General features: G+C 43.4%; 1 protein-coding gene across 1 annotated transcript; it reads left to right on the forward strand.

Annotated features, from left to right (window-relative positions):
* Nucleotides 1-275: 275 nt before the first annotated feature.
* On the forward strand, nt 276-6,309 carry LOC126236727 (uncharacterized). The gene is made up of 3 exons (XM_049946255.1): nt 276-313; nt 4,942-5,289; nt 6,002-6,309. Exons 1-3 carry the CDS (start codon nt 308-310, stop codon nt 6,275-6,277), a joined length of 630 nt encoding a protein of 209 aa, XP_049802212.1. The 5' UTR covers nt 276-307; the 3' UTR covers nt 6,278-6,309.
* The last annotated feature ends 20,813 nt before the right edge of the window (nt 6,310-27,122 follow it).

The raw sequence follows: 27,122 nt of genomic DNA on the forward strand, positions 1-27,122 counted from the left end.
GTACCAGTACCAATGTAGACGCCTGGTGTGCTAACAATGAGTGAGGTGCTATCAGTAGTATTGATGTGCAGCACGGCGAAGAGAGAGAGAGAGAGAGAGAGCGTGAGGTAACAAGGTGGGTGGGGCATCGTGGCCGTGACCTGTGGTTACGCAACTCACCGCTGACGGACGCGAACGGGGAGCTCACCTGCGACGTCATGTTGGCAGAGCCGCCAAGCAGCTCAGCTCCGTATAAAAGCCACCCCGCGCTGCTCTCCGGCACCACATTGGCCCAGTCCAGCAGACGCAACAGGTGCATCGAGCAGCCATGCAGGTGAGTGGTTTGCCTTGGCCATTATCGTTTCCCACCACTGGAGTTGTCTTTTTCGGGACTATGCCTGTCTGTAATTGCCTCCTCGACGACGGGATTACTCGTAATCTCTTCTTTGCTGTGAATACCATTTGTCTTTGGGACCCTTTGGTCAAATGCGTGAACGGTGTGTCAAGAGGACACCCTAGAACCTACAGAATGGATTTTGTGAGAATTTTCATTGCCAAACGAGGAGTGGGAAACGGACAAAGAAGATAGCTAGGTAAATGTCGTGACTAAAAGGTCAACTCCTCGAAGCACAGTTATTTTGCATACAAAACTTCTATCGGACTCATATTTAACGTTCATAAGGGTATCCTTCGGATTAGATACTAAATTCAGGACATTGTGCATTGTAGAAAACATGGTTCCTGAACAAAATTTGAAAATAAAAAAGTTAGAGTAACATACCAATTGTTATGTGAAATATTTTTTCTGAAAGTACGTGATAATATAGGCTAGTGAAACATTTGATGAGAATTTGAACTTAAAAGTCTCAATCGCCATACAATTCGCTGTACGTGATTTCGAGAATCATTCAAAGGAGTGTCAAATGTTTCTCTAATTTCCTTAATTTATTATTTTTAGGTAAATCATTGCACTAAACATTTCATGGTTCTTAATTTTCAATTTTTAGTAATTAGTTCTGTACAAAAAGTTTTTGTGAGTTTTAAACTACACTCCTGGAAATTGAAATAAGAACACCGTGAATTCATTGTCCCAGGAAGGGGAAACTTTATTGACACATTCCTGGGGTCAGATACATCACATGATCACACTGACAGAACCACAGGCACATAGACACAGGCAACAGAGCATGCACAATGTCGGCACTAGTACAGTGTATATCCACCTTTCGCAGCAATGCAGGCTGCTATTCTCCCATGGAGACGATCGTAGAGATGCTGGATGTAGTCCTGTGGAACGGCTTGCCATGCCATTTCCACCTGGCGCCTCAGTTGGACCAGCGTTCGTGCTGGACGTGCAGACCGCGTGAGACGACGCTTCATCCAGTCCCAAACATGCTCAATGGGGGACAGATCCGGAGATCTTGCTGGCCAGGGTAGTTGACTTACACCTTCTAGAGCACGTTGGGTGGCACGGGATACATGCGGACGTGCATTGTCCTGTTGGAACAGCAAGTTCCCTTGCCGGTCTAGGAATGGTAGAACGATGGGTTCGATGACGGTTTGGATGTACCGTGCACTATTCAGTGTCCCCTCGACGATCACCAGTGGTGTACGGCCAGTGTAGGAGATCGCTCCCCACACCATGATGCCGGGTGTTGGCCCTGTGTGCCTCGGTCGTATGCAGTCCTGATTGTGGCGCTCACCTGCACGGCGCCAAACACGCATACGACCATCATTGGCACCAAGGCAGAAGCGACTCTCATCGCTGAAGACGACACGTCTCCATTCGTCCCTCCATTCACGCCTGTCGCGACACCACTGGAGGCGGGCTGCACGATGTTGGGGCGTGAGCGGAAGACGGCCTAACGGTGTGCGGGACCGTAGCCCAGCTTCATGGAGACGGTTGCGAATGGTCCTCGCCGATACCCCAGGAGCAACAGTGTCCCTAATTTGCTGGGAAGTGGCGGTGCGGTCCCCTACGGCACTGCGTAGGATCCTACGGTCTTGGCGTGCATCCGTGCGTCGCTGCGGTCCGGTCCCAGGTCGACGGGCACGTGCACCTTCCGCCGACCACTGGCGACAACATCGATGTACTGTGGAGACCTCACGCCCCACGTGTTGAGCAATTCGGCGGTACGTCCACCCGGCCTCCCGCATGCCCACTATACGCCCTCGCTCAAAGTCCGTCAACTGCACATACGGTTCACGTCCACGCTGTCGCGGCATGCTACCAGTGTTAAAGACTGCGATGGAGCTCCGTATGCCACGGCAAACTGGCTGACACTGATGGCGGCGGTGCACAAATGCTGCGCAGCTAGCGCCATTCGACGGCCAACACCGCGGTTCCTGGTGTGTCCGCTGTGCCGTGCGTGTGATCATTGCTTGTACAGCCCTCTCGCAGTGTCCAGAGCAAGTATGGTGGGTCTGACACACCGGTGTCAATGTGTTTTTTTTTCAATTTCCAGGAGTGTATTTTGAAGTACCATCTTATCTGCTGTTCAACATAATCTTCAATTTTTAGCACCTATCACGTTGATCGACATCGTAAGGCACATAAGAAGTTCTCTGCCACATGTCAAATCCATTTCAGTAGCTATATGCGACATCGAACTTTATCGTATAATTGTCTGCGAGTATATGATGCCACAAATGACGCATAAATGTAGGATACGAAAAATAAACAGCTAAAAAGCAACTGAGATCGTACTTTACACACACAAATTATAATATCTACGGTTCCGATGGAACATGTGGAACGTTCATAATATTACTTTAGGAATTTGTCCCGAGAGGGTAAGATGAAAATCGGTGTGACGTAGATGAATCTTCATCTATGACTAGCTTACAGCTTTCATAGAGGGGTAGAAGATAATGAAAGCTATCTTTGACTATTCAGTTGTCTTGATAGAAAACAGTGCTTCGTACTGATTGCATGTATATGTACCATACATCTCTCAATAGGCTGGGAGGAGTAGGTTATGCGAAAATGTTTTCATCGTCGACTATTTTCGTAAGGGCGTTAAAACAAACGTCTTTATTGTAGGACCAGTCAGTTACTATTTGTGAAAGCAACAACACTGAACGAAGCGAGATGACTTACGTAATTTAGAAGCTAACTAGTTATCCGGACATACCAAACTACATTTTTTGTGATTTTTCCGGAGTCACTTGAGACTGTTCTCGACATAGCCATTTGGCATAGTGTCACGTCTTACACTCTTTAAAAAAAGATAAGAATGAAATGACTCACCACGGAGTAATTGCCCAAGTGAGAGGGAAAACAAATCAACAAATGGTTACAATTTCCGAAAGAAAGTTAATGATTTCTTGAAGAGAAAGAGCTTAAATTCAGCAAGTCAATAACGCGTTGGTTCTCTTCTGGCCCCTATGCAAGCAGTTTTACGGCTTTGCATTGATATAGTTGTTGGGTACCATCCTGAGGAATATCGTGCCAGTTCTGTCGGATTGACGAGTTAAATTGTCAGAATCCCGATGAAGCTGGAAAACATTGTCCATAATGCTTCTCAAGTGGTGAGGTATATGGCGACCATGGTGGTCATGACAAGGTTTGGCAAGCACAAAGACAAGCAGTAGAAACTCTCGCTGTGTTCGGATTGGCATTATCTTGCTGAAATGCAACCCCAGGATGGCTTGCCAAGACGGCACATAAAACGGGGCATAGATATCATCGACGTACCGCTATGCCATGAGGCTGCCCCGGATGACAACCAAATGAGTCCTCCTGCGAAAAGAAATGACACGTCAGATCATCACGCATGGTTGTCGGGACGTATGGTGGGTGAGAGGCTGGTATCCCACCGCTGACTGGGAGGTCTCCTGAAACTTCGTCCTGGAATGTCACTGACTAGGGCAGAACTGTCTTCAGTGATGAGTCCCGATTCGAGTTTAGTGTCGATGACATTACGGTTTCTTGACATTTAGCATTGTTTCATACTTATTCGATAAAAGCAGTCTTTTGGAACTTAACATTCACATAAACACAGATTTGTTTCATCATTATATACAAATGCATCACTGTATACAGTTGAAGTAATTTCCTTGAACGAGAACATTCACAAACCGCCCTCAAGGAAGCATAAAAACTGTGCTAATGAATCAATACAGCAGTAATATTTAAACAAGACTGATTAAATGTGTAATGAACATGAAACATTTTTTATGAAAACTACGTTAGGACTGAAGACGTTGAATCAACAATAACCACAACTATTAGCATCGAATAACTCCGACCAGCAACCTAATCTGTGCTAACCATTATCTCATCGAAGGGTTATCTGTAATGATCAGTAATTGTTCCAAATCACTGAATGACATCTTCATACAGGCATATTTGAGTAATTGAAATTACTTTCAAAATGTCTGTTGTTAGAAAAACATTATTAATAGCAAAAGCATATGAGTTACACATTCATCTTCGACCTGGATAATTGCTTTCAAAAATTGGTCTCCAATCACTAATCAAGATAAAGTGCTCTTTAGGAAAAGTAGTTTGCGGAACCTTACGGTTTTAAAATAATCTGTATAATGGGCAGTCAGATGAAACCGAGACAGGAACGAAAAAGTAAGTTAACTGTTAACTATTTGAAAAGTAATCCCCGTAACTGTTAAAAAGTGTATCGCTCTGTGAGAACAGAGTCCATGACTTCACGAAAAAAAGTTTACAATTCCATACTGAAGAAGGACTGTTCCTGGGCATGCACGACTACATACGAGGCAAATCACCAGTCATGTTCGTCTTTCTTCAGGGCTTCAAAAGTATGTAAGTGGCATGGGGGAATGGGCGGCGGGTGCATCTGGACTATATAGAGATTATGTAAGGCTTTGCGGCATAGGAGAAACAACCTTGGCAATATGTGGGCGAGCCCACAAAAGTTTTCATTTGACTGCCCCTTTTACAAAAGTCCTAGTTGGTCACTATCAGTTCACCATCGCCTTCTGCAGGCCCTTCTGGTATTCGTCTTGGCGTCGCTGGCGGCGATGGCCGCGGGCGAAGCGCCCTCCACCAGCTACGGCGCGCCCTCCCGCCAGCTGCCGGGCCAGCCTCAGCGGCTCCAGGCGCAGCAGAAGCAGCAGCAGCAACCGCAGGCCTTCGCCCAGTCGCAGGCGCAGCCGTCATTCGCGGCCCCGCAGCCAGTCTCTGGATTTTCTGCAGCCAGCTTCCGCCCACAGTTCTTCATTCCTGCACAGGACTTCTCCCGCCTCACTGACTCCTACCACCTGCCTACGTTCACTACCTCCGCCCCCACCACCACTGAGGCTGCCACCACCACTACTGAGGCTCCTTACAACGTAAGTATATTAGGACAAGGGCCATGTATCCAAACTGCATTAAATCTTGACCCATTCACTTTGTGTTAAATTAACATCAGATCCACATGCAAGTATTATGAAAATGTTCCGTGTATTCAATTAGAGATCGCTAAAGGTAATACGACATTCCATGCGTGAAATACGATTGAGAACGTTCAGAGAGTCTGCATTTCTGGTTGATCGTAGAACGATTCTGCTGCCACCAACGCACGTTTCACACAAGGATCGCGAATACAAGATGAAAGACACAGGGACTGTAAACGTAAATGTAGGCGTAGAACTAGGCAGCCTATATAACGTTTCATAAGACAGGTTTCTGTCGAACAGGGACACCTTGAAATTTAAAACTAAAATACTTGGTTGTTGATATCACTCATTTCAGCTGGAGCACATCCTTGCAGTGGCAGACAGCCTCGGGATAACAATAGCAACAGTCCTGTTTTCTATTCGATCGAAGAAGGTCATAACAATTCAATTAAACTTTATGTAGACTTGTATTCATACAATAATGAAGCTACGTCATTTCAGTTAGTGACCTCATTGTAACTGTTTGCCAGAAATGAAATATTCATGAAATTTGAAATACACTGCATAATCGCGAAACAGCTATGGACAGCAAGGTTTTGAATGTAGTGTACAATTGGTCCTTCATCCCGTAACCTTACAATAACGTTGCTTGCTTTGCCCACAGTACGGCAAGGCGGAGCTGCGTGAGGCGGAGGAGAGTGGCGTGTACTACGTGCTGCAGCCAGACGGCCGCCTGCAGCGCATCGCCTACGCCCACGGTCCCGCCCCCGTCTCCGCCGCCCCCAAGCAGCAGCAGCGGGCCGCCTCCAGTGAACTGTCTGCCCTGCAGCAGCCAGCGCTCACTCCAGGCTACCTGGCGCGCTTCCAGTACCAGGACCTGCATCCTGCCGGCGCTCCCATCTACTCTTACAAACAACCTGAGCTTGTGCGCATCAACTAACCTTCCTCGTGTATTGTAGTTCCACATCAAGACATCGTTTTCAAATGATAACGATGTCAGACAAATCGCTTGGTTACAATACTTATTTTCATCTCTTCGTTCGTTGTTGATTACTGTTGTGTGTTTTGCAATTTATATTAAATGTTTTTTTACCAGCTGCAAAGTTTTTGTTTAATAAACTATGTTATCAGTGCTTTACCTTCCAAAGAATATGGTCCTGTAATGGTAACTATAGTTGTTACATGCTGCAAAAGTAACATACTACCTGTTAAATAAGGCACTGTGCAGTGTCTCCAACTGTGTAGACCAACCATTAGTTACCTGACAATGTAGATGAACTCATACATCCATTTGATGGGAACACGTAAAAATATTTTTTTGTAAGTAAGAACAATTTGTTACAATGAACGAATTTAAAAAATGAATAATAACAGATAATTAGGTATTCTGCTCATGAAGAGGAAAACTGTAATTTTAATTCAGGACTGAAATTATACAGTAAGGAATAAAATGGAGATGTAGGATAACATGGTCTGACAGGAAGAAATAGATTGGAAAGCCAACTGGTATAGTACTGAAATAAGAAAACGTTGTTGCTAATTTTCAAGGCAGCATTCGACAAGTATTGAATAAAACACGGGATGTGATTACAGTAAATTGGTAGCTTTGATACATGCTGAGTGTCAAGCAGGAAAAAAGGCAAGGATTAGTTGTAATATGTGTATAACATATGAGATACTCATTTTGGTTGACGATAGATGAAGATATAGAAAAGTAGCAAATGAAACAACCAAAACTGGCTACATATGTCTAAAAAGTAAGAAAAGTACAAAGGGGCAATGCAGGAATAATTAGAGGAGATGTAAACCTGTACGTGTGTGGATGACTATAGAAACATTGATGCAACATTTATGAAAATTAAACATCAAAGAGAAGGGAAGCAGTATTGTCGATATTAAGAACTCATATGGCAAACTAGCGCTAAGCAACGCAAGGAGAGAATAAATAGGAGACCTGTATAAAAGATAAAAACACGAAGGTAATATTGTGGAAGTAAAAGAGGAAGTAGATTACAAGATGGAAGTACAATACCGAGAGAAGAGCTTGACAAAGTAATGGGAGAGCTTAGTAGAAGCAAATAAAGCTGATCTGCAAGTGATGCTGCGGAAGTCATTACGAAATGGGATGCTAAAATGGTAGATTAACTTTACTAATTCGTTAGCAAAATAATGTGGTGGCACATTAGATAGGACAAAGGTAAGTAATGAGATTCTGGTAAACGATCTCATCAAGAAGAAATATAAAATTTTATAGCAAGGATAGTCTTCTCTGAAAGTATTTGGAATGTAGGCTTGTACAGAAATGAAATGTGGACAGTAAGCATTACAGACAAGTTACAATGAAGAACTGCATTACACCAGTCTTTGGACTACAGCTGCATAATCTTGTTGGAATCATTCTCTTCAAACCTTACATTTGTACATAAACGAGCTTAAATTGATAATCGTCACTTGCAGCTAGTGAACACATTCACTTATGGAACCGTTTCAATTTTGAATGTAAGTTTTCACTCACAAGACGTGGTCAGTAGCTACACACACGTTGATTCCAATGAGTATTCACCTACCGGCGTGTCAAATATTTGAGTATTGTAACACGTCAACGATAGACTCTTTTGTGTAGATGTCGTTTATCTGTAGACTGATAAGTCAGAGAGTGTGTGGTACCAATTTCAACTTGCAGTTTGTAAGATGAGTTCACGCCATAAAGAGGAGCAACATTTGGGCACGAAGTAAGCTCCCATTAAACATAAAACCGTCTGTATTTTTGAAATGTTTTATGGAGATTCTTTTAATGGTTTTAGAAGTAGATGTAGTAGAAGGTACATCTCGAAAATCAGATCACAAAGTATATATCTAATCGAAAAACATGTTCAGATACCCACAACGGTATACTAGAATATGGATGATAGACAAACCGAAACTAAATCCTAGATATGTTCCTTCTCGTACTGCATCTAGTCATGATTGTATTATAGGTAATAATATAATAAAAATAAATTTAGGTTAACTTGTATGATGGTGTAGTTAAAATAACGATATTTTGATAAATTGTTGAAACACATGATAGCAACCCTAAATGCCCATTATTATTCAGCAGAATCCCGCCCTTGATCAGTGGTACAAAAAACCACTGGCCGAGAAGGTAAAATGTGACTTAATATGGCATCTTGAATCTAAGGTTAGGAAGGATGAAGATGCACAACAGTACTCGTTGAAAAAGATAATATATTTACATATGTCGGTTAGGAAGCGGTTCAACCGAATTTCCAACGAATCAAGAGAAATAGGAGTTGTGAGAATTAAACAACATACAGATATAGGAAAGAAGTGAAGACGATTTTAAATCCCTTATTACGTTATTGAAGAGTATAGATATCCATGATTATGACGAAATATTAAACAGGATTGAAAAGTTCTGCGTACTCTATATCAATTCCGTACTCAGTCGCCTACGCATGTGTCGTTTAGGTCCAATGAATATCCCGACAGATAGAAATACAATGCTCGATACCATCTGCTATGTAGTTCACATAGGGATACAGAGTACGTCTGTATATGTGTAATTTCTATTCAGTATATTCCTTTCCGTTTATGCTGGAAGGAACCTAATCGAGAAAGTATTTTGAGTGACGTGGGTAGTAGATTACTGTCAGGAGAGAACGCCGTGGAGCATTTAGATGCTGCATTTAGAGGTGTAGTGGCCACCTAATTCGGTAGGCAACGTGGTGCGCTATGCAGGTGGTGCCTCGTATGGAAAGCTACAGCTTGGCTGTCAAGAAGAAACTGTTTGATCGGGCCAGTGTGCATACTGAGGGCGTTGTTTCATGTTTTAGAGTGCATATCATGTGTTAGTCGCAAGTATGGAAGAGAAACCCTGGGCTGTAATGAACTTCTTGAAAAAATCGCATAGCTTTTGCCCCCAAAACCACCAGCAAATAACTTAATCTATCGTATGTCGGTAAATACAGTACAAAGACAGCATAAGTATGCAGAATAGGTAAACTGAAAGGATTCTCAGTAGCAGTATGTCACAGGTAGCGGGTGTATGGCAGACTAATCGGATTCTCTAGAATTCGTAGTAAGGTTTCTACAGGAAATGGATGAGGACTTCAGCTACCTGGAGTGTAGCTGGTTAGCTTCGGGGAACTTAGAGGTAGAACGGTCCTATTATCTCTGTCCAGTTCTTTTTGTGCTCTTCTCGGTGGTTCTTACATCTGTCAAAAGAGGACAATGATTATACATGTGTGGGACACATAGTATCCATCAGAAACAGAGAATTTAGGCATAAATGTCTTATTGGAGGAAGCTACTTTCAGTCATCCGATTTATAATAGTGAATTGACGGAGTGCAATTTACTAAAGTGATCGCCAGTTCAGTACTTAAAAGCATAATTCAGTCCGTGCTGAACTACCGTCTTGCTTTAGTGCATAGAAGAAATACATTTATCTCCACAGAGATTATCTTTACAACATTATCAGTCGAAATGTGGAAAGCAGGGCAGAAAGCGCACTTAGAAATGTTGCACCAAACCTTACTTTTCTATCTTAAACTCTGGTGCCAGTACATATTCCCCTCTTTGGAAAGACCCGATCCCTGGGCGGCCCTTAACTAGCTCTTCACTTGCTTGGGTCGGCACCCAAGGCATATTTCTTTACTATTCGAAAACTTAAGTGCGGTCTAGTGCCCCTTAAAACCATGACCTGAAACTAAACGTAAAAATTCCTTACTGGACGACCTCTGCTCGATCAACCACTTAACAACTCGACCCACGCCCTCGCTATCACATCTACTGAGACTTGGACTACCCTTGGTTCCCTCTTTGAATTAGCTCTCCGCCTGATCAGGAAGAGAACAACATATAACAAAGTAAAGACTGCGATGACAAATGGTTCAAATGGCTCTGAGAACTGTGGGACTTAACTTCCGAGGTCATCAGTCCCCTAGAACTTAGAACTACTTAAAGCTAAGGACATCACACACATCAATGACCGAGGCAGGATTCAAACCTGCGACGGTAGCGGTCACGTGGTTCCAGACTGTAGCGCCTAGAACTGCTCGGCCACCCCGGCCGGCGCTGCGATGACACTTGGCACAGAGGTGCTCTAAGTGATCGTTGTTTGGCATTGCCTTTTCCTATACTGAGCGACATGTTGCACAAGCTGTTCGGCTGATACGCACCCCTCTTGCTCTAAAGTGAATTGGTTTACGGATCTCAACAGACCTGGCTCTAGAGCTTGATTTAACAAGGTCAGATTCTGACTTGGCGTCCGCAGCTCTTGGCCTTGCGGTAGCGTTCTCGCTTCCCGCGCACGGGGTCCAGGGTTCGATTCCCGGCGGGGCCAGGGATTTTCTCTGCCTCATGATGACTGGGTGTTGTGTGTCTTTCATCATCATTTCATCCCCATCGACACGCAAGTCGCCGAAGTGGCGTCAACTCGAAAGACCTGCACTAGGCGAACGGTCTACCCGACGGGAGGCCCTAGCCACACGGCATTTGAATTTCTGACTTGCCAAAAACTCTAGAGTGGGTTTTGATCAGTACAGATGTGGCTGCGTAACATTCAATTGCGTGACTCCTGAAATGGACGCTGGCAGGTGGAAGGTTAGTCCTACAATGTTACACTTACCTTCATTAATTAAAATTCCGCTCCCCTCGAGCTCTATACGTTTCGTTTATGCAAATACTCCCCGCTCAAAATTACTTGCTACTATGACCAAATTTCTCGTAGGTGGAGGGGATCCAATGCATCCCGACCCGTTGCAGCTCAATTTAGGATCCACATTGTCCATTGGGCAGTCTATTCCTATTCCCCTGGCTAAAAATAACTGCACCGTGCATGTGTCCCATATTTGTAGCTTCACTGGTTTTCCTCCGTCATTCACTATTTATGTTCCAAACTCAACACTGATTGTGTGACTACATTTATCCTTAAATTTACATTGTATGCACTGGTGCAATAAACACGACTTTTCTGATCCAACACTGACGATAATAAAAAAAATTAAACAAGAAATCGTACGACTCTGACATTGTTCAACACGTATTTATTACGGCTTTGCCACAAAATTTGCCCTGACCCATTCATTTCTCCAGAACTGCTTTTGATTTTTCCTTCATCAACACTCCACATACGTCAGAAGCTACACATCCCTTTTCAGTGACCTGAGGACAGGGATCACCATCACTTCAAAAACACTGCTGCCCCTAGCAGGCTCACAATACTCGAAAACACATATAAAATACAATGCCTAATGAATCAACGCAAACCCAGTTATGCATGACAAGAAAACAACAAAAACTACAAATACTCTACTACTTTCTGTATCGCAAACCATACGGTAGTTGACAAACTGCCTACTGGCTTCTGTCTCGGGTTCTTCGGCCGACGTTCATCTAATGATTTTTCTGACGTTTCGCCAGCACGAGTGGCTGGCATTGTCAAAGCTTCACCCTCCATTGCCGGTGGTGAACTGGCCACCACCGGCAATGGAGGGTGAAGCTTTGACAATGCCAGCCACTCGTGCTGGCGAAACGTCCGAAAAATCATTAGATGAACGTCGGCCGAAGAACTCGAGACAGAAGCCAGTAGGCAGTTTGTCAACAAGTGGCCACGAAAGCCTCAACAATTTTACATACGGTAGTTAATTCAGTACTCTATCTTCCTGGTTTTCTCTGTGCTTAACACCTCTCTTCACTGCCTCTTTCGTCCACTTTCGCCGGCCGTGGTGGCCAAGCGGTTAAAGGCACTACAGTCTGGAACCGCGCGACCGCTACGGTCGCAGGTTCGAATCCTGCCTCGGGCATGGATGTGTGTGATGTCCTTAGGTTAGTTAGGTTTAAGTAGTTGTAGGGGACTGATGACCTTAGAAGTTAAGTCCCATAGTGCTCAGAGCCAGTCTTCCACTTTCCTTCCTGTGACACGTCTGGAATTACATCCGGGCAACCATCTAATGGCCGTAACCCAACAATGTGTACTAAAGTTCTTCTAGTTGGCAGCTGAAGCTTACCATTAACTACTTGGTATGGCCCTTGACACCTTCGTTTTCCATTTTTTTTTTTTTTTTTTTTTGTTTGTGTATAGGGGCTGGACAGTATTATCCACTGTCCCACTCTACACTGCGGAAAACTTCCATTTCGTTTTTCTGCGTCTTCCTGCCTTTCCAAAGCCTTTGTCTTCCCCTTTTCTACCCGTTTTCAAACATCCCGAATTGTCCTCGAGATTTGACGTACACTTTTACCGGTCCTTCCTTTCTGAAGTTTCACTAAATCAAACGGTGACGGACTTTTTCGCCCGTACACTACCTAATATGGAGACAAACCGGTATCTGTATGAACTTTTGCATTGTATGCGCATACAATATGCTTAAAATACTCGTCCCAATGATGATGAATCCACATAAGAACTCAGCATCTTCCCGATTGTTCTGTGTACACGTTATGTCCTTCCGTTGGCCTGTGGATGCAACGCGCTAGTCCTCAAATTCTTTATGTTCAACAGTTTCAATCTTTCCTTTATTAAATGCGACATGAAGTTGGTCCCTTGGTCAGTATACCAAACATCATAATCCAGTTGTTTACTAACGCTTGCGCGACCGTTGCTACCCGTTGATTTGGCATTGCCACCATCTCCACGTACCTCGAAAGATGGTCTATTATTGTGAGAACGTATATGTTCCCCCGATGCTGTTCACCCAAAAGTCCTAAGACACCGATCCCCAGCACAGAGAATGGACGTGTCGCTTCCGGTTATAGTTGTAGCTGTACCTGTTTCCGACTCAAACCTGCTCTCTGCGCACATGGTATACAATTCTTGACATATTGTTCCACATCTACTTTCCTACCTCACCACCAATACCTCTCCGCCACTCTCCTATTTGTCGCTCTACACCCTCCATGACCAGATAACACATGATCATGTGCTTCCTTTAAGACCTCATCCCTCATCTTCGCTGGCAATACTACCCTTGGCCCTATCTTAGTTTCCCTGCACAGAAGACAGTTGTACATATTAAATTGTGGCTGTGCCCGATACAATTTACAATCGTTGTTCGCGTCCTCTAATTCTTGCCATACTGGTAGGTCATAACCTATGACTACTTTTTCACCTTCCTACTTATTGCATCCGCATTACCGTGCTTCTTCCCAGGCTTGTGCACCACCTCGTAGTCGAATTCAATAAGCCTCACAGCCCATCTAGTGAATCTAGTGGACGGATCCTTCAACCTCAACAACCACTTCAATGCAGAATGATCTGTCACTACCCGAAATATTCTCCCACATAAATATTATTTAAAATATGTGTGTCCATAGATTACGCGAAGCATCTCCCTCTCAGTTGTTGAGTAATTCCTCTCTGCTGCATTCAACTGCCTAGACGCATGGGCTACAAGATGTTCTTTCCCATCAGTTTCCTGACTAAGAACAAACCCTAATGCTTGATTCGATGTATCGCATGCTAGTATAAACTCTTTTTCAAAATCAGGAAACATAAGAACCGTACTTGATGTTAACAGTTCTTTCAGTTTGTCAAACGCTTTCTGACACTCTTCTGTCCACTCACATTTCACACCCTTCCGTAACAATCGCAACGGCTGTTCTAAATTTGCAAAACGCTTCAAGAACTTCGATAGAAATTGCAAATTCCAATGAATGACTGCACTTCCTTAACTATTTTCGGGTCCCGAAAATCCCTTAGAGCCTGTACCAACCTCGGATCTGTTTGCACTCCGCCCTTACTGATGATGTGACCCAAATATTCTACTTTTTCTAATGAAAAACGATACTTATCCAGACTCAACGTCAAATTAGCGGCTCTTAACTTCATAATGTCTTCCATTAACCGCTGTCTATGTTGCACCATACTACTTGAAAAAATTTCATCCAAATGGACCAGACACTCCCGTGGTTTCAGCGACCTCAGAAACACTGCCGGAGCGTTTTAAAACCGAATGGCATTACAATATACTGGTAAGGGCCTCCTGGTCTAGAGAAAACAGTATTTGGCAGATGCTCTTGAGCCACCTCCAACTGATGATAACCACTTGTCAAATCCATAGTAGAAAAGTACTGGCACTGTATTAAGTGATCCAAAGTCTCCGGTATGTTTGGAATGGAGTATGCATCCGTTACTGTCTTATTATTGAGGTATCGGTAGTCACAACAGAACGTGTATTTCTTAGTTCCATCCATAGATTTTTTAGGCACAACGACAATGCCCACTGCCCAGCAATTATTACTACGCTCTATAATACCATCCGAAGCTGCTTATCAATGAAATCCTCCACAATCGGCTGCGACTACCTTGGTATTCTGTATGGTTTACGGTAAACAACTGCTTCATTCCCTGTTGGTATCCCATGTTGAAATGATGGAGTTGCTGGTAATGGCCCTTGTATTAAAAACAAATCCTTACAGTCCCACAATAAATTTTCCATATGCTCTCTTTCTCCTCCTTTCAAATGCTTAATTCACGCAAAGACGTTCTATTGGCTGTTAGTGGTTGATCGCTTCGCCTACCTCTCGACCATCATTCTTCGTCATCTGGCACATGAAAATTGCTACTAAAACTTCTTTCCTCTAATTCGCGTCTACAGCGCTAAAATTATCCAAGTTCACGGGAACTACTCCCCTGTAGTTCTCTCTTGTTTCACGAAACAACCGAATGTTCCAAAACTTCATTATCCCGCAATGGTTCAATTGCACATACTGTACCCACGGGTACGTACGACTCCACATTTACCCAAAGCGACTTCCCGGATCCCCAGGCACACACTCATGCGAATTCAGCCTTAATGCTAATGAACGCGGTTCAGTTGTTTTGTTCACTACTTTGAACGGCCCTTGCGACAGCTCTGCACTGACAACAGTTTCCCCTAGCTGAAATAGCAATTCGTTGGTCAATTTTGGCATGATGTTGATGCAAGAGATCCAGCCTTAGGATCATGTCGTAAACATCGCTTACCCATGGTACTACCTCCATGCATGCATTACATCGAACTTCCTCTATTCGAAAGTTAACTGTCACCGACCACAAAAGCTTCGCCCCCGTATCCCCCATTCCACGCAATCTCTAGCTTCTTTCGTCTAATTATATTCCTAGTAGCCACTGACACTTGCACCCCTGTGTACAACAAAATCTTTAATTCTGCAGTTCCTATGGATCCTACGTCTGAACATTCCACCTCTGTATTCGTATTCGTGGCAGTGAAATTAAATGGGAGATTTCCTTGGCCCCCTCGCCTGTTTAACGCTTGTCCACCTCTTCTATCTCCAATTCTCCATCCTCCACGCTGCTGATTTCCACCACTTCCTCTATTCCTTGGTGACTGTGTACATTGCCTCTGCAAATGTCCCGTAAGACCACACTTTAAAACATTTCACACCTACTGTAAACGCTGTTTGCCTCTTGCATACCCCTGTTGCCACGTCTGTTTCCTGTCATTGAGTTGCCAGCTGAATGGACGAATATAAATCTTTCAGATTCCCTTTACGCACTTTTCGCCATATATGCACAACCTCTCTCTAAAGTACTGAGTGCTATTCTGTTTATTGTATTACTGTAAAAACCCCTCCTTCAACTGCTTAAACTGTCCTGCCTTACTTAAGGCCTCAGAACACCTTACATATGTCTTCGCTTCAGCCATTAATCTAATCTTGGCTACATGTAACAACTGTTCTTCAGACCAACCATTCATCAAACGCACATCCTCAGACACCTTGCCAGAAAACGGAATAACCAAACTAGTGGCACCTCTATCAATCTCCTGCGCCCTAGACAACAACGACATATCAGATGCGGTTTCACGCTCACTTCTAGATGTTAATTCACGTCTCAACTGCATACTGTCCACTGTCAAATGTGCTACCTTTTCCATCAAAATCCGCACCACTACTGGCTCCGACACACCTTGTGTCCGTGACTCTGCCATTGTGTTGCTTTCACTCCCAGTTAGCCCTGAAACAAAACATTTAAGTACAATGATAACCCGACTCCACACACCTCAGTATCATCATACTCAGTAACATCAAACTCAAATGAATACAATAATAAACCTTACTGCCCCCAATACCCTGACACTTATTCTGACAAAAAAATAGTAAATAATACGCCAAAACATCTACAATGTGGCTCCAGAAAGGCCATACTCAAAACACGAAGAGGATAGAAAACGTCCAATACTCAAAAGAAAACTACTCAAAACTCACCACATTTTGTGACCATAATGTAGGTGGTGGGCTCGAACGTTGTACTGCACAGACGATGTTCGCTATTCTGATACCAAATGTTGTGGTGACTTCTGTCTCCGAATGTATCAGGATAACCAAATGTACTGGGAAGAGGTAGAAGCCACCATATTGAGACACATTCAAGCTTTCCAAATGATTTATTTGTTTCTACTACTGCGCCCCATTCACCTCGGTCCACATTGCAGGGTCCTGCAATGCTGAGGCCACCGCCCTAGTGACACAGTGCAACGCACTGCTGTGAGTTGGCCGTGTAGGGCCGCATCGTGAGGGCTGTGCCGACAGCCAACTCTACTGTCTTTTCTCTGTTTACACAGCGCCGTTTCGCTCGGAGCTGCCGAGTGTCTTTCCTCACTGGCATAGCTGAGATCATAGCGACCACAAGTGCCCGCGATTCGGCGAACGACTCTGTGGCCCTCGCCTCGGGGTGCCTCCAGCGTGCATTGGGAGCCAAGACGACTGCCTGTGCTAATGCGCTGAAGAGTGGCCTGTGGCTGGCTGGATGCCTATGGACCTCGTGTCGATCTCAGAGGGTCGAACTAGTGACCCACTGTGTACTGGAACTCTTTCACCCATCTGCTGCTGCGTGTAGCTCGTGGTGTGACACGCCCTACCCTCCAGGAGAGCTGCCACACTTGAATTCCTCTCGTTAGAAAACAGCACCTATTTATGCTTGGTTCTGCGCCCCTGTTTTGCTAACATGCCGCTCCGAGTCATGTACTCACAACACCTAGGTTGCGCCAGTGGCCCCCTTCTGCCTGTAACTTGTGCCACGCAAACCGCTGCGTTTATGCTTTTCAGTGGTTCGACAACTCTGTGGCCTCCATTCTGCTTTGCAGCCGCTGATCAGCATAATTTACTGTCAACAGGCCCGTGGCTAGCTGCAACTTGTGCATTCAGAAATGTTGCACCTAATCTAACTTTCCTATCTTTAACTGTGGTGCAGCTACAGCATGTTAAATTCGTACTGATGATTTTACACAGTGCTATTTGCATTGGCAGCGCACGAACGAATTGCTTGTTAGGTTGGCTTGTCCTGTTGTTGTGCACCGTCGTTGTAAAGCACGCATATTAGATTTAGAAATATAGCACAGTATACAGACCCATCACCTAAAAATAAAGGATTATAAAAAGTAAAAATGATTGGAAATTAGTATACAGAATCCTTTGGGATTTCTGATGTACAGATGTACAGATTAGAACGAAAACAGCTAAATTATGATTAATTAATGTCGTGTGAGCAGAACAGTGGCCAGTAAAAACAAACTGGATGTTGATGTTCCATTGACACATTACTGGAAGTAGTTTTCCTGATACATTGCTGTCCCCATAGGCAATTGGTAACTCAGTACCTCTCCCCCCCCCCCCCCCCCCCACACACACACACACAAATTTTTAAGTATATCCGTAACCCGACCAGCAAAAAACTAATTAATACACTAAAAGATGCAGTTCTGCCAAGTCAACAATTATGTATTTCTCTATGATACATTCTGGTGGCATTTCTTTCAAAGACATTTCATTTACAAGTGCACCCTCACCTTCCAGTATTTGAGGCATTATTATGGAAATGACTCATGCAAGAGTACATGCATTATATGTGGGTAACAAATGTATGCACGCAGATAAATATCCATGAATTATTTTAATTAATAAGTTAGGAGTAAATAATTTTTTTAAAAATATTTGCATTCGTGATCTTTCCTTTACTTTCTGAGGAAAAAAAGAACATACGATTCATTCTACTTAACACTTGTGTTCTTGTACTCACACGATGTAACATTACACAGTTCTACATTTAGATGCACGCCTATTGTAATAGTCTTCCGCCTTGTTTGGCACTGATTTTTCACGTAACATCCTTGGTCAGTGTAGAACGTGAGACACTGTCAAGGATTTGTCAATAGCCTGGTATTATATTTACTGGCAGCCAGATTATTTCCAAATTGTTTTAGATTCTCAGTATAACTGCGCTAATTCTCCATCTGGCGCCTACACGTTCAGTACTATTGCGGATCAGGTAGTTGTGTGCAATATTGTTGACCGTCTAGGGGGCATTTAGGTCGAATATCAGGATAAGTGTTTGGTAAGTAAGGTGTTTCAATTCTGTCTCTAGTGATCTTGTTGCCATTAGGACGCTAAACCCTGCTCTGCCTTCCTTCATTCTTTCCACACTTGGAGCTATGACTGATATGGTTCCGAATGAATCTGACATGATTTTCTGCATCATTCACAACAACAATCTCCTATAGTTCTTAATATCACTTTTGTAATGAGTGTTACGTTACCACCTTGATACGTCTTTGTCAGAGGAAATCGGTAATGACAGAAATACTCATGAAGCAAGTTTCAGTAACACGCTCTACAAATGATGTAAAGTCAACATTCCTAAAAAAAAATTGATCATTTTTGTGTATGTTGTACATTTTTCACTATATTCTTTTCCTTCCTATTTTTCTCCTTTATCTAATTCCAAGATAATTTGAGTTATATGTGATATGAGATTCGTTAGGCGACTATCACCACAGCCATAAAAAAATGGTTCCAATGGCTCTGAGCTCTATGGGACTTAACTGCAGTGGTCATCAGTCCCCTAGAACTTATAACTACTCAAACCTAACTACCCTGTGGACATCACACACATCCATGCCCGAGGGAGGATTCGAAACTGCGCCCGTAGCGGTAGCGCGGTTCCAGACTGTAGCGCGTAGAATCGCTCGGCCACTCCGGCCGGCCCCAAAGCTATAGCCACAGTTACCGTAGCTAAGTGCCAGAAACGATTTGAAAATTTTCCTTCTGTATCCTTACTAATTCGTGGACGAGCATCCTGACAATTTATTAAATGGCCTTTTCTTAGAATCAGTTACAGCTTCGGTGATGTGATGCGACATCCCAGTCTTTGCAATGCCGCCAAGAAAGATCGTCGTTAATTCCAGCAGTTCTCGGTAACCATTTCTCGGTTACTTCTGTTTCTACATCTAGACATCTACATGGATACTCTACAAATCACATTTAAGTGCCTGGCAGAGGGGTCATCGAACCACCTTCACAATTCTCTATTGTTCCAATCTCGTATAGCGCGCGGGATGAATGAACACCTATATCTTTCTGTAAGAGCTCTAATTTCCCTTATTTTATGATGGTGATCGTTCCTCGCTAAGTAAGTCGGTGTCAACAAAATATTTTCGCTTTGAGAGGAGAAAGTTGGTGATTGGAATTTCGTTAGAAGATTAGGTCGCAACGAAAAACGCCTTTCTTTTAATGATGTCCATCCCAAATCCTGTATCATTTCGCGGAAATACAAAACGTGCAATCTTTCTTTGAACTTTTTCGATGTACTCAGTCAGTCCTATCTGGTAAGGATCCCACACCGCGCAACAGTATTCTAAACGAGGACGGACAAGGGAAGTGTAGTCAGTTTCCGTAGTAGGTCTGTTACATTTTATAAGTGTCATGCCAATAAAACGCAGTATTTGGTTAGCCTTCCCCCACAACATTTTCTATGTGTTCCTTCCAATTTAAATCATTCGTAATTGTAATACCTAGGTATTTAGTTGAATATACAGTCTTTAGATTAGACTGATTTATCGTGAACCGAAGTTTAACGCGTTCCTTTTACCACTCATGTGGATGACCTCACACTTTTCGTTATTTAAGGTCTACTGCCACTTTTCGCACCATTCCGGTATTTCCTCTAAATCGTTTTGCAGTTTGTTTTGATCTTTTGATCACCTGATGACTTTTTTGGTCGATAAACGACAGCGTCATCTGCAAACAACCAAAGACGGCTGTTCAGATTGTCTCCCAAATCGTTTATATAGATAAGGAACAGCGAAGGGGCCTATAACACTACCTTGGGAAACGCCAGAAATCACTTCTGTTTTACTCGATGACTTTCCGTCAATTACAACGAACTGTGACCTCTCTGACAGGAAACCACTAATCAAGTCACATAACTGCGATAATATTCCATAAGCACGCAATTTCGCTACCAGCCGCTTGTGTGGCCCAGCGTCAAAAGCCTTCCGGAAATCCAGAAATACGGAATCGATCTGAAATCCCTTGTCAATAGCACTCAGCACTACATGTGAATAAAGAGATAGTTGGGTTTCACAGGAACGACGTTTTCTAAAACCATGTTGACTGTGTGTCAATAGATCGTTTTCTTCGAGGTAATTCAATATGTTCGAACACAATATATGTTCTAAAATTCTGCTGCATATCGAAGTTAACGATATGGGCCTGTAATTTAGTGGATTACTCCTACTGCCTTTCTTGAATATTGGTGTAACCTGTGCGACGTTTCAGTCTTTTGGTACGGGTCCATCGTCGAGCGAACGGTTGTATATAATTGTTAAGTATGGAGCTAATGCATCAGCATACTCGCAAAGGAACCTAATTTGTATAGAGTCCTGACCAGAAGACTTGCTTTTATTAACTGATTTTAGTTGCTTCACTAGTCCGAGGATATTTACTTGTGCGTTACTCATGTTGGCAGCTTTTCTCGATTGTAATTCTGGAACATTTACTTCGTCTTCTTATGTGAAGGCATTTCGGAAGGCTGTGTTTAGTAACTCTGCTTTGGCAGCACTGTCTTCGATGGTATCTCCATTGCTATCGTGCAGAGAAGGCATTGATTGTTTCTTGCAGCTAACTTACTCCACATAGGACCAGAATCGCTTTGGACTTCCTGCCAGGTTTCAAGACAATGTTTCGTTGCGGAAACTGTTATAAGCATCTCGCATTGAAGTCCGCGCTAAATATCTGGCTTCTGTAAAACATCGCCAATCTTGGGGATTTTGCGTCCGTTTAAATTTGGCTTGTTTGTTTCGTTGTTTCTGCAACAGTGTTCCAAACCGTTTTGTGTACCAAGGTGGATCAGCTCCAACGTCTGTTAATTTTTTTGGTATAAATCTCTCAATTGCTGTCGATACTATTTCTTTGAATTTAAGCCACATCTGGTCTACATTTATATTATTAATTTGAAATTAATGAAGATTGTCTCTCAGGAAGCCGTAAAGTATATTTTTATCTGCGTTTTTGAATAGGTATATTTTTCGCTTATTTTTCAAGGATTTGGGGATTACAGTATTTAGTCTTGCTACGACAGCCCTGTGTTTATAATCCCTGAATCGGTTTTGATGCTCGTTAGTAACTCAGGATTATTTGTTGCAAAGAGGTCAAGTGTGTTTTCACAACCGTTTACTATTCGCGTGGGCTCATGAACTAATTGCTCGAGATAATTTTCAGAGAATGCGTTTAGCACAATTTCGGATGATATTTTATGCGTACCTCCGGAATTAAACATGTGTTTTCGCCAACATATCAAGGGTACATTAAAGTCACCACCAACTATTTACATACGTGTTTGAAATCAAGTTTTCTTTGAACTTTTCAGCCACCGTATCATTTGAATTGGGAGGTCGGTAAAAGGATCCAATTATTATTTTATTCCGGTTGCCAACAATGACCTCTGCCCATACTAACTCATAGGATGTATCTACTTCACTTTCGCGACAAGTGAAACCACTTCTGACAGCAACAAACACGCCTCCGCCAACAGTGTTTAGCCTATCCTTTTGGAACACCGTTAGATTCTTCGCAAAAATTTCGCTTGTGCTTGTATCCAGCTATAGCCAGCTTCCAGTGCCTATAACGATTTGAGCATCAGTGCTTTCTATTAGCGCTTGGAGCTCTGGTACTTTCCCAACACAGCTACGACAATTTACAACTGTTATACCAGTGGTTCCTGTATCTACGTTTTTCCTGTGTTCAGCCTGCACTCTTTGTGACTGAAGACCTTCTTGTGTTTTCCCGAGACCCTCTAACCTAAAAAACCGCCCAGTCCACGCCACACAGCCCCTGCTACACGTGTAGCCACCTCCTGCGTATAGTGGACACCTGACCCATTCATCGGAACCCGAAACCCAACCACCCTTTGGCGCAAGTCAAGGAATCTGGAGTCTACATGGTCGCAGAACCGTCTGAGCCTCTGATTCAGACCCTCCACTCGGCTCTGTACCAAAAGTCCGCAATCGGTCCTGTCGAGTATGCTGCAAATGGTCAGCTCTGCTTTCCTCTTGCAAGCAAGACTAGCAGCCTTTACCATTTCTGTTAGCCGCTCGAAACCAGAGAGAATCTCTTCTGATTCAGAGTGACACACATCATTGGTACCGACGTGAACAACCACCTGCAGTTGGTTGCACCCTGTGTTCTTCATGGCATCCAGGAGGATCCTTTCCACATCTGGAATGACTCCACCCTGTATGCACACGGAGTGCACATTGGATTTCTTACCCTTCTTGTTAGTCAAGTCCCTAAGAGGCCCCATAACGCGCCTGACGTTGGAGCTCCCAACTACCGATAATCCCGCCCTCAGCGTTTGCCTGCATCTTGCCGGCTGAGTGTTTTCCTCTGAAACAGGTCAGGCAACAGCATCTGGCCCAGCGATAGTGTCAGCCACAGACAGCACCTGGAACCTGTTCGTCAGACGAACCGGGGAGGCCGCCTGGAAAGTCTTTCGCCACCTGCTTCGCCCTGGGCGACCTCCCACTCGACCATAGGTGAGGGGTCAGACTCAGTGCGAGCAGTAACTGGGTTGGCTACCAGTGAGGACCGATCGGAGGACTCTGACGTGCCGGACGTCCGTTGGATACCCACTGCTGGCCCACAACAGTGCAGTGTCAAGCTGTGTAACCGAAGTCTTCACAGCCTGAAGCTGAGAGCGAAGTTTATCCGTGAATAATAGACATACTTCGCTGCTATTGTTAATGTAAGTGTTTTTAACGAGTTTCAACTGAGATATTCTTAATTTCTTGATAATTCCCATGTCGGGGCCAAAAGTTACCCCCCTCAGTGAATCGAAATAGGTCCGAAACAGCATTTCAGAAATGTGATAACAGTAACTTAAATACAACAGGTAATGGCTGAATAGTACTTCCAGATTTGTACAGCTGCTATTTACTCAACCTGTACTGCTTGCTGTGGTATCATAGAAAAGTACCTCAGTTTTGTCAGCTATAGCACATTTCCTTAATCACTGATAGATAGTCATCGTGTAACACCTCCAGACGATGTTGAGATTTCAGGGACTCCCCCTGAAAGGTTCGTAATACCGCCTGCATATCTACTTATTTGACATCTTTGTGCACTGGGACCATCTTCCCATCCAACTACGTTGGCACCTGTTTGAGTCAACTTGAGATGAATTTGTGCATGTTTTGCGTCTCTAAATTTTTTATGAGACGTTGAGAAGAACTTCGGTGTACAACCAGGCTTTCTGTTTCAGCCCGAAAGCTTCTACTGTGTCTATTGACATGTGAACCCCAGTCGTGACGCCTGTCAAAGCACCAGGTAGGCATGGAGTTGAAAACTGACAAGTGCCTTGAACTATTACTACCGCTGCTGTTTCTACTCTTGGTGATATTTGCTGAATGACATCACAGGAATTTTTCCTGTCCTCACTACCAACACTTCTATGCCTTCTTGATATTGAATGATGTTTATTATATAATTTATTATATATTAAGTTTGAATAGCACTATACAGGGTGAGCCACTAACTATTGCCACTTAAAATAACTCTGGAAGTATGATAGTAGCTGAAAAGTGTGCGGGACAAATGTTACATGGGAAAACGTGGGCCATATTATCACGTTGGTTTCTTGTTGCTATGTGGGATCGTATCAGAAATATGAAGGTCAACTTTTTTTTTTTTTTTAATGGGATACTATAGTTTGGTACTTATTTTCTGATAGCGTCTATCGAGACGAACCCAATGATGTGTAACAGTTAGGTCTTTGAGAGTCAATGAGGGTCGCAAAGGTTGCATGAGCTTCCATTTACAGAAGATGTACGAAGTGATGACCATCGGTATCAGTATAGTGCTGCGATCTTCTTGTCATGGACTGAGTGGTATTCCTAATCACTTCGGCCCTCCGAAGCACATGCTCCGACAATTCTCCCTAGAATATCGGGCAAATAGTAAACATTCGGCGAATACGGAGTATCCATCAAAGTGCCATTGACAGGTAAATACCATTCAACGATTTCGCAATGCAACACTAATAGGAACGGTAAGACTAGTACCGTCGAATCAAGTGAATGTGAATGATGTACTCCTTCGAAGAATCAGTCGATATGCTTCTCATTTACGGAGAATTAAACTAAATCTCCACCCAAAACAAGGCATGAAGACCCAACGATACCGACCGGCCGCCGTGTCATCCTTAGAGTACAGGCGTCACTTGATGCGAGTATGGAAGGGCATGTGGTCAGAACACCACTCTCCCGGCCGTATGTCAGTTTACGAGACCGGAGCCGCTACTTATCAGTCAAGTAGCTCCTCAGGTTACCTCACAAGGGCTGAGTGCGTCCCGCTTGCCAACAGCGCTGGGCACACCATATGGTCACCCATAAAAGAACTAGCCCAGCCCGACAGCGCTTAACGACAGCGATTAACTTTTGTGATCTGACGGGAACCGGTGTTACCATTGCGGCTCATTTAAGGAGAATGCTCACGAAATTGAGTGAGAGTTAGAGACTTATACGCTGAAAATATGTGTATGATAAATTGGGAACAACTGTATCCTTAACGCATCGGAAACATATCAAGCAAAGGAAAGTTAATAACGAAGAAATGGAAATTGGTACTCTTGCCACAGTGGTTCGAGATCCTTCTGTTAGTTTGCGTCAAATCGCAAAGGAATCTGCATGAACTAGAGTTGTGCTGTTCGTGTTCTGCATCGCCATAAATATCATGCTCCCCATATCAGTCTCCACCAAGAATTAACTGGTACGAACTGCATGCGTGGCATTGAATTCTGATGATGGACACAATTTAAAATTCAGAGAGATGACACATTTAGTAGCTTGATTGTATTTACTGACGCGGCTACATACACGAACAACAGAAATGTTAATTTGAATAACATGCATTATTGGGCTACTGAAAATCCATGTTGGCTGCTGCAAGTTGTACACCAAAAACCGTGGTCGGTGAATGGATGGAGTGGGATTCTGGAAGACAGAACTATAGGCTCCTATTTCATAGAAGGAAACATTAATGGCCAACCGCTGTGGCCGAGCGGTTCCAGAACCTTCAGTCCGGAACCGCGCTGCTGCTATGGTTGCAGATTCTAATCCTGCCTCGTGCATGGATGTGAGTCATGTCTTAGATTTTTACCCTCCACGCAGCCCTCCAATGCTAAATTTGTGATCCCTTGATGCTCCAGAACATGTCCTACCAACCGGCCCCTTATTCTTGTCAAGTTGTGCCACAAACTCCTCTTCTCCCCAATTCTATTCAATTCCTCCTCATTAGTTATGTGATCTACCCATCTAATCTTCAGCATTCTTCTGTAGCACCACATTTCGAAAGCTTCTATTCTCTTCTTGTCCAAACTATTTATCGTCCATGTTTAACTTCAATACATGACTAAACTCCATACAAATACTTTCAGGAAAGACTACCTGACACTTAAATCTATACTCGATGTTAACAAATTTCTATTCTTCAGAAGCGCTTTCCTTGCCATTGCCAGTCTACAGTTGATATCCTGTCTACTTCGACCGTCATTAGTTATTTTGCTCCCCAAACAGCAAAACTCCTTTACTACTTTAAGTGTCTCATTTCCTAATCTAATTCCCTCAGCATCACACAACTTAATTCGGCTACATTCCATTATCCTCGTTTTGTTTTTGTTGATGTTCATCTTATATCCTCTTTTCAAGACACTGTCCATTCCGTTCAACTGCTCTTCCAACTCCTTTGCTGTCTCTGACAGAATTACGATGTCATCAGCGAACGTCAAAGTTTTTATTTCTTCTCCATGGATTTTAATACCTACTTCGAATTTTTCTTTTGTTTCCTTTACTGCTTGCTCAATATACAGATTAAATAACAACGGGGATAGGCCACAACCCTGTCTCACTTCCTTCAAAACCACTGCTTCCCTTTCATGCCCCTCGACTCTTATAACTGCCATCTTGTATCTGTACAAATTGTAAATAGCCTTTCGCTCCCTCTACTTTTCCCCTGCCACCTTTAGAATTTGACAGAGTATTCCAGTCAACATTGTCAAAATCTTTCTCAAAGTCTCCAATTGCTAGAAACGTAGGTTTGCCTTTCCTTGATCTTTCTTCTCAGATAAGTCGTAAGGTTAGTATTGCTCACGTGTTCCAACGTTTCTACGGATTCCAAACTGGTATTCCCCGAGGTCGGCTTCTACCAGTTTTTCCATTCGTCTGTAAAGAATTCACGTTAGTATTTTGCAGCTGTGACTTATTAAACTGATAGTTCGGTAAATTTCACATCTGTCAATACCTGCTTTCTTTGGGATTGAAATGATTATATTCTTCTTGAAGTCTGAGGGAATTTCGCCTGTCTCATACATCTTGCTCACCAGATACTAGAGTTTTGTCAGGACTGGCTCTCCCAAGGCTGTCAGTAGTTCTAATGGAATGTTGTCTACTCCCAGGGCCTTGTTTCGACACAGATCTTGCAGTGATCTGTCAAACTCTTCACGCAGTATCATAT

The sequence above is a fragment of the Schistocerca nitens genome, chromosome 1 (genome assembly GCF_023898315.1).
Source record: "Schistocerca nitens isolate TAMUIC-IGC-003100 chromosome 1, iqSchNite1.1, whole genome shotgun sequence".
In the NCBI taxonomy this organism is placed as follows: Eukaryota; Metazoa; Arthropoda; class Insecta; order Orthoptera; family Acrididae; genus Schistocerca; species Schistocerca nitens.